Genomic DNA, 8,981 nt, shown 5'->3' on the forward strand with positions numbered 1-8,981 from the left:
AGCCTGAGCTGGTGCCCTTTGAAATGCATGGCACAACAGGCACCCAACTGGCACTTGGCATCAACACTGGCTTCATTCTGGCACAAAGGGAAAACAAGGCTTTTGAATTAAAGCTGATGGGGCTGAATGGATTGATTCTCAATGGGGACAGATTTAAATTTTGAACTTTTCTAGAGTTGCTTTGATGTGTGTGTTTGTTTGTTTGATGAAGCTTTTCACTGTATTGTTTTAAATTTTAAATGGTTTCAAAACAGTCCAGTTGGTTTTTTAGATCTCAAGAGATAAGGTAAAATATAAATACTGTAGGTTAAAAAGGGAGGGTGGAGCCCCCGGTGACACAGTGGGTTGAACCATTGAGCTGCTAAACTTGTTGACCGAAAGGTCGCAGGTTCATATCCGGGGAGCGGTGTGAACTTCCACTGTCAGCCCTAGCTTCTGCCAACCTAGCACTTCAAAAACATGCAAATGTGAGTAGATCAATAGGAACCAATCAGGCAGGAAGGTAACGGTGCTCCATGCAGTCCTGCCAGCCACATGGCCTTGGAGGTGTCTATGGCTCTTCGGCTTAGAAATGGAGATGAACACCAACCCCCAGAGTCGCACACGACTGGACTTAATGTCAGGGGAAAACCTTTACCTTAACCTTTACCTAAAAAGGGAGGAAAGGAAGGGTGTCTCTGGCACTTCTCTCCAGCCAGGTGCCAGCTTTGACCTAAAGAGCAATGACAGATGTACAGGTATGAAGGAATGATGGAAAGAAAGAAGGAAGGAAGGAAGGAAGGAAGGAAGGAAGGAAGGAAGGAAGGAAGGAAGGAAGGGAGGAAGGGGCAAGCACTTTTGGGAAATTCCCAATTCTTGGTTTTGTTGCTTTGTTGACTGGGGTGGTTTTCAGGAAGGTTCTGTCAATAACGGAACTGGAGGAAGTTATCTTGCTTCATGATGGAAAGAGATATTTGGTTTGCAATTTTTTAAAGAATACACAATGTCTTGCAGGGACCCCTGTGGCCTTTGTGGTGCCGTGGATGGCTGCCAAGTATCTGAAGGAGAACACAGAGTGAGTGAAATGCGCCTGGGTGAGAACCTCTTAGATCAGAATGGGGAACCTCGAGGTCTTCTGGGCATTGGTCATGTCTTCAGATCCTTCCAATATCTCACAGATGAAAGCTGGGACAAATGTGTCCAAGCCACATCAGTGTGTGATCAGAATGTCAAAAGTTAAGAACGTATGTTAGGAATCATAGAATCATAGAGCTGGAAAAGACCTCGTGGCCATCCAGTCCAACCCCCTGCCAAGAAGCAGGAAAATCACGTTCAAAGCATCCCCAACAGATGGCCATCCAGCCTGTTTAAAAGCCTGCAAAGAAGGAGCCTCCTCCACACTCCGGGGCAGAGAGTTCCACTGCTGAACAGCTCTCACAGTCAGGAAGTTCTTCCTAATATTCAGGTGGAATCTCCTTTCCTGTAGTTTGAAGCCATTGTTCCATGTCATAGTCTCCAGGGCAGCAGAAAACAAGCTTGTTTCCTCCTCCCTATTATTTCCCCTAACATATTTATACATAGCTATCATGTCTCCTCTCAATCTTCTCTTCTGCAGGCTAAACATGCCCAGCTCTTTAAGCCACTCCTCATAGGGCTTGTTCTCCAGACCCTTGATCAGTTTTGTCGCATTCCTCTGGACACATTTGCGGGAGACAGTTTGCATTTACCTGAGTTTCCTGGGAAGGACATATCCTCTTTTCCTGCTAAGTTAACTGAGAGTAAATTACTTTGGTGCTCTGAACTCAGTTTACAGCAACTGAAGTAAGCTGAAGACAAAGGAGGGAAGAGGAAGAGAGACATATTGCAATATATTAAAAGCAGTTGAACAATGAGATGACAGAGGACAAATCAGGACTGTATACAGTGATATAACTACTAGTGGGTGCACTGCAGTCCAAAAACGTGGGACCATGGTTGTTTGCAAAGATGAAAGGGAAAAAGAGAAAACCAAGAGGCTATGCAACCTAACAAGGCTGCTCTCAAAAATCACACAGAAATTGGTGCTCACTCCAGTAATGGTGTGGTTTTTATTGTGCATAGGTGCTGGGGAGAGAATGAGAACATGGCCTACTGGTGGATTATTCGCATCCCAATTTTGCTTGCCTCTATGGTAAGTAACTTTCCTTGTTATGCTTTCTCTCCCACTTCAACTCCTTCCAGCTTAAAAAAAATTCTTTGAATATCTTCCCTCCATTCATGCCATCTTGATTACGCTCTCTTCCTTTTCTCCTGCCTTACATTTATTTTATGTATTGTCGAAGGATTTCATGGCCGGAATCACTGGGTTTTTGTAGGTTTTTCAGGCCATATGGCCATGTTCTAAAAGCATTCTCTCCTGACGTTTCACCTGCCTGATTCAGGCGAAACGTCAGGAGAGAATGCTTCTAGAACATGGCTATACAGCCCGAAAAACCTACAATAACACATGCATTTTATGTGCACAAAGGAAACTGACCATGAAACTAAGTAATAAACAGTTTATCTATATAGACATAGTGGAGCAGAAATGACTCACCACACAGGAATGGCAGAATTGCATCTCTTTGAACAGGTGGAACCTATTATATAGGGCTTCTTTGGCAACCCTCTTTTTGAAGTTTGTTAACTACTTGATAGCTCAATTAACCGTGTATTCCATTTGCTCTCCTTCCCAGATCAACCTGTTGATCTTCATGCAGATCCTGAAGGTGATCCTGGGCAAGTTACGAGCCAATCAGAAGGGTTATGCGGACTATAAACTGCGGTGAGTTTGATGCCCACAAGGAGATCTGCTTGTTAGGCTTTTGCCAAGGAGAAGTGTGCCATGACCGTCTCCTGTTCTGTGTTTTCCCTTCCAGGTTAGCCAAAGCCACCCTCACGCTTGTCCCTCTCTTTGGGATCCACGAGGTGGTCTTCATCTTTGCCACAGATGAACAAACCACAGGAGTTCTGCGTTACATCAAGGTTTTCTTCACCCTCTTCCTTAACTCCTTCCAGGTAAAGTCTGGCTCAGGCCTTGAATAATTATAATATACTTTGTTTATATTCCACTGTATCTCCCCAAGGGGACTCAGAGCAGATTACAGAATACATATATGGCGAACATTCAGTGTCGTTAAACCATTAACAACAAAGACAAACAGTACGTAGACAGAGGCAAAGGCTTCTCTCTCTTTCATCTCCGGCATCTGGAGGCTGTGCTCTACTTGGCCATGGGGAGGTGCTGTTGTTCCATTTTTCCATGCCAAGGAGCCTGTTGTCTGTGGACACCTTCCTGATCGAATTTACGGCATGTCTTCAGGGGCGCCTTTTACCTTCCCGCCAAAGCAGTACCTATTGATTGACTCACATTGTTATTTTTGAACGGCTAGGTAAGCAGAAGCTAGGGCTGACGGTTGGAGCTCACCCTGACCTGCTACTTTGAACTGCCAACCTTCAGGTTGGCAAGATTTTCTGTAGCATGGCAGTTTAACCCGCTGTGCCTCCACAATGGTACCAATTCTCACTTTGGCTGTGTCTACACACTTTCCCAGATATTTTTGGCTTCAGCCCCCCCCGAAATTCTCATGGTGGTTCGCGAAAAGGCCTTACTGGTGCATTATTTAAACTGTTATGTTTATTCATATCATGATCTGATAACCATACTCAATATATCCCATATGCATGAGGGTATTGGGGTAATGATACGAAAGGTTTGCTAGGCTAGACCCTCTTTCACTCAGACTCAGCCCCCCCTGAAACTCAGCCCCCCCCGAAACCCCCCCTGAAAAAAATTCAGCCCCCCCCCCCCCGAAACGAAATCCTGGCTACGGGACTGTCAGAAGCAGCTAAACATTGGAGTCTACTCTATTCAGCCAGTGTAGCTTTGTACATACTTCCAACAGCTTTTTCTGACATGCATGCCAGTAGGCTGTTAGGAATTGTGGGAGTTGAAGTCCAAAACACCTGGAGGGCCAAAGTGGGTCTATGCCTGCTCTAGGAAATGATTACCACACAAGCTTTGCAAAGACATCTGTCACTTGATAATTTTTGGTGCCCATTTGGGGTTATGCAGATACAGTCATGACAACTGGGTACCAGGTTGGAGGGCAGCCTGTTGTCCAAAATAACTTCTAAATTTTGCACCCAAGACCATTTAGAGGCAGGATAATCTGCAAAGGCTGTAGCTATTTTCAGGAGTAATTACAGTGGTCATTATCTAAATTTCCTGGGAAACATAATGTGTTCTCTGGATCTGACTGTTTTTCTGATTTGGCTTGTAGTTACCAAAAAGGTCATGACGTTCTTTACCGCTATGGCAGAGAACCCATTTGACAAATTAACACTGTTCCTGGAACTGATGTTAATTATAATGAATTAGCCAACGTGTGCATTCACTTTGAATTTCTGATCTCCAATAAACTAAAACAAATTTCCCATCATGCTCAAGTGATTGTGAGGAGCAGCGAGAGGAGGGGTAACGAACTTAAGTATAATAGAACAACAACATGTCTTGCAGTATCTTAAAGGCAAAGAAGCTTCTCTGATCTTTCATGGACCACATGGTTAGCTTTTGCCAAAACAGCCTGGTATGTCTTTTGTACAAGGGTCTTTGCTGTTTCTTCTCTGATGGATTGTGTTCCATTCAAATGGCAGGCCGTTTCTAACCAGACCTGCCATGTGGATTCAGGGACGGGGGAGAGAATTAGACAATTGTCATAGTTACAACAATGAACCCATTGACAAGGGTACCAAGGGGGGGGGGGGGGGATAAGAGTAAGAGTTGGTTGAATAATACTGACAAGAGAGAACAGATATGCAATTACAAATGAGTGCATTGACAATAGCAAGAAAACCTGCCTGTTTATGTGAATGAGGTGCATACAAGAATAGAGCTCTTCAGTGGAAAGCGTGGAGGAAACCTTTTGCTTGAGCCCCCAGTAGCACAATGGGTTAAATTCTTGTGGTGGCAGGACTGAAGACTGACAGGTTGCAGGTTTGAATCCGGGAAGAGCGCAGATGAACTCCTTCTGTCAGCTCTGGCTCTCCATGCAGGAACATGAGAAAAGCCTCCCACAAGAATGGTAAAACATCAAAACATCCGGGTCTCCCCTGGGCAACGTCCTTGCAGACAGCCAATTCTCTCACACCAGAAGCGACTTGCAGTTTCTCAAGTTGCTCCTCTCTCTCTCACACACACACATTTTGCTTAATTTCTCAAGGTACAAAAACAATCACATCTAGCACTCAGAGTTGCAATATTTAGTTTACTATTTATTGTGAGTGGAGTTTACGTATAATCTTAAACCTATTTTGGGCTCACGCCAGTCCAATGAGGTTAAAATGTTGTCTGTTGCTTTGGCCATGTCAGCAGTTAAACCACCATCAGAAGTCATGCTCCCTTCTCTACTATAAAGAAACAGGTTCAAACCTATCTTGTGTTTCCCTCTTGCTTACTGCAGGGTTTCCTGGTTGCCGTGCTTTACTGCTTTGCAAATAAGGAGGTATGTAATATCCAGTCACCAAACTATTTTCCTGGGAATGCAGATTGGCTCCTCTTGAACAATTTTTGAGAAACCAGGCACCTTTCCACCTTAGACATTTTGTAGGTTCTCCAGAAGGTTCTATGGCAAGTTAGAGGTGTGCTAGAAAACCTAGAGAGGAGACCTTTCTTGGAGTCTCTAAGTCTCCAACATTGCCTCAATGGTATGTTGGGACTGGGACTGGGGTAATTTAATGGTATTCGGTCATCTCCGTGGTTGCATGTAACAGCAAAGTGTCCTATGGATATAGGAGCCCCCGGTGGCGCAGTGGGTTAAACCCCTGTGCCAGCAGGACTGAAGACCGACAGGTCGCAGGTTCGAATCCAGGGAGAGGCGGATGAGCTCCTTCTATCAGCTCCAGCTCCTCGTGTGGGGACATGAGAGAAGCATCCCACAAGGATGATAAAAACATCAAATCATCCAGGTGTCCCCTGGGCAACGTCCTTGCAGACGGCCAATTCTCTCACATCAGAAGTGACTTGCAGTTCCTCAAATCGCTCCTGACATGACAAAAAAACAAACAAAAACAAAAACTGTACATTGCATTGATGAAGCCGGTAAAGCCTGGTGGCTGCAAGGACAACCAATATAATGGCAACCTATAGCCCAAATCTTACTTTTAGCTGGCATTAAAGCAAGGCACACACAGTTTCCCACGCTGTCCCCTATCCACAGTTGGGAGAGTATCAGTTTACATCCCACAGTTATTGCTAGGAGTACAAACTGGTTAATTAAAAAAAATTTCCATGTCAGGAGCAACTTAAGAAACTGCAAGTTGCTTCTGGTGTGAGAGAATTGATGAATCTTTGAGTGGCCAATGGGGTTTCTGGCACTCTCAGTGCCATTCACCTGCAACTGCTTGTTTGCATTCTGTAGGATCTAGAACTAACATGGTGCCACTGTCCACTTTCATCCAGGTAAAGTTTGAAATGAAGAAAAAATGGCAACTCTGGAAACTGGACCACTCAGCTCTCTGTTGCACCCAGTGAGGATGAAGGAGGGAAATACTGCAGAACAGTTCTGGAATCTATGCATCCTCTGTCAAGGCTCCCATGGCACAGCAGCTGATTCTCTGCTCCATAATGGACTGCTCTGGGTAGACAAGGGGTTGCCTTGAAATGATCATCAACAGTGGCTACAGTCACAGCTCCATTGGAAGAAAGAGGAATGGACGTGACCGTTGCAACTTCTGCCACTACGAGAAAGATACTACTGGGCTGAGCCTCAGAACGATGCAGTCCAGCTTCAGGAACGATGGAGGGCTTGCCTTAACCTCTGGAATACACTGATGGAGCTCTATGGGCCCATGTGTGCCATATACCCGCAGGTATGGTTCTAACGCATAAAGGGGTCTTAACAGTGTCCTCTGCCAGCTGGCCCCATGAGAGAGCAGCTGCCATTGATAAGCACACCTCTTATATAATTGGCATTAAAAAAAAACCCAGAATCTGCTTCTAGAATCATGGCGAATTCTGGGCCAAGATCAAGGTATGCAGGCTGAATCAAAGAAGAGAACCTTCTTAGCTCTGCTTCTGGAAACTGAAGCGCATAAGAGGCAATGAGGTAAGATGGTTTTGCCCTCAACTGCAAACCAGGCCCCGAAAACTGACACAGGGAACCCAGAATACTCCCCCTAACAGTAAATCTCAGTGTGAATCCCCAAAGTGGGAGAACCCAGGACTCTTCTCGGAAATGCAGCATTCTGCAACCACAGCCACTGCTCAGTGAAAAGGGGAAAGGTTCTGACGCATCACTTCCTCAGTTGCACCTAACTAAGTAGTGTGAGACATCCTTTGCATTGTAAACAACTGGCATTACTTTATTTCACAGTGGCTCTAAAGCACAAGTTATTCCTGCTCTGTGGCAGAGGATAAAATAAAGACCTCTTCTTCCTATCTTATCCAAGCCACATGCCCATAGGATGCCATGAGAGACTATCAAGGCTGCCTCAATGTTGCAAGGCACTGTTGTGATTGACAGTTCTAATTGGCATCAGGCCTCCTTTTATTTTATATTGAATGGGGAAACTTATGGTACAGGGACAAAAATATAGAGAATGTGGCTCTATATGAACATGCCCGCATTGGAACAATACTAGAAGGGGCAGGTGGCCATACAGGAGAAGAACCGTACGTTCATGTTATATTATAAAATGTAAATAAAAACTTTCTAGCAGGAAAATGCTCCTTTGGTGGTGGTAAGGGAATGGTTGGGAATGGCATAGCAAGGATCTGTGTGGCTCTGGTAGTCCATGAAGCTCAAATGTGTAGTTTACATGATGGTGAGGAATCTCTTCCAATACAACAGAGATAAAAGAACTGGGGGGTTGTAGGTTTTTTCGGGCTATATGGCCATGGTCTAGAGGCATTTTCTCTGACGTTTCGCCTGCATCTATGGCAAGCATCCTCAGAGGTAGTGAGGTCTGCTGGAAGTAGGAAAAAGGGGTTTTATATCTGTGGAATGACCAGGGTGGGACAAAGGACTTTTTGTCTGCTGGAGCTAGGTGTGAATGTTTCAAATGACCACCTTGATTTTTTTTTTTGTTGAGAGGTGATTTGATGTGCCTGATTGTTTACTCTCTGTTGTTTTGCTGTTGTAATTTTTGAGTTTTTTTAATACTGGTAGCCAGATTTTGTTCATTTTCATGGTTTCTTCCTTTCTGTTGAAATTGTCCACATGCTTGTGGATTTCAATGGCTTCTCTGTGTATTCTAACATGGTGGTCAGACTACAAATCACCTCTCAACAAAAAAAAATTCCCCTAGGCACTTCCAAGCCATAAAAATGCTAATCAAGGTGGTCATTTGAAACATTCACACCTAGCTCTAGCAGACAAAAAGTCCTTTGTCCCACCCTGGTCATTCCACAGATATAAAAACCCCTTTTCCTACTTCCAACAGACCTCACTATCTCTGAGGATGCTTGCCATAGATGCAGGCGAAACATCAGGAGAAAATGCCTCTAGACCATGGCCATATAGCCCGAAAAAACCTACAACAACCCAGTGATCCCGGCCATGAAAGCCTTCGACAAACAGATAAAAGAACTGTTTGGAGGGAGGTAGACAGGAGAAGACAGCTATTCTCGGGTAGAAGATCAGCACTTTGAACCTGCTTTGAGACTTCTCCTTAATCTACAGTGTCTTTTGAGGCACCGTAAACACAACAGAGAGAACGGCGAAGGTAGCCCTTACATCTACTAAGACATTACTTGAAAGTTGGAGCCACTGGTGGTGTAATGGGTTAAACCCTTGTGTCGGCAGGATTCCTGACCTACAGGCCAGTGGTTCGAATCCAGGGAGTGTGTGTTGAGCTCTCTCTGTTAGCTCTAGCCCCCCATACAGGATGGTAAAAACATAAAACATCTGGGCGCCCCCTGGGCAACGTCCTTGCAGACGGCCAATTCTCTCAAACCAGAAGCAACTTGCAATTCCTCAAGTTGC

General features: G+C 44.8%; 1 protein-coding gene across 2 annotated transcripts in view; it reads left to right on the top strand.

Annotated features, from left to right (window-relative positions):
• LOC132781788 (glucagon receptor-like) overlaps positions 1-7,711 on the top strand; it is a 36,291-nt gene extending 28,580 nt beyond the window's left edge. For both annotated transcript variants that reach the window (XM_060786249.2, XM_067461150.1), the window contains exons 9-14: positions 994-1,054; positions 2,080-2,149; positions 2,694-2,782; positions 2,877-3,015; positions 5,460-5,501; positions 6,458-7,711. In XM_060786249.2, coding sequence (XP_060642232.2) covers positions 994-1,054; positions 2,080-2,149; positions 2,694-2,782; positions 2,877-3,015; positions 5,460-5,501; positions 6,458-6,529 — 473 coding nt within the window. In that variant the 3' untranslated portion in view covers positions 6,530-7,711. The remainder of the gene's footprint in view (positions 1-993; positions 1,055-2,079; positions 2,150-2,693; positions 2,783-2,876; positions 3,016-5,459; positions 5,502-6,457) is intronic.
• The last annotated feature ends 1,270 nt before the right edge of the window (positions 7,712-8,981 follow it).

Source organism: Anolis sagrei, chromosome X (genome assembly GCF_037176765.1).
Source record: "Anolis sagrei isolate rAnoSag1 chromosome X, rAnoSag1.mat, whole genome shotgun sequence".
Lineage (NCBI taxonomy): Eukaryota > Metazoa > Chordata > Lepidosauria > Squamata > Dactyloidae > Anolis > Anolis sagrei.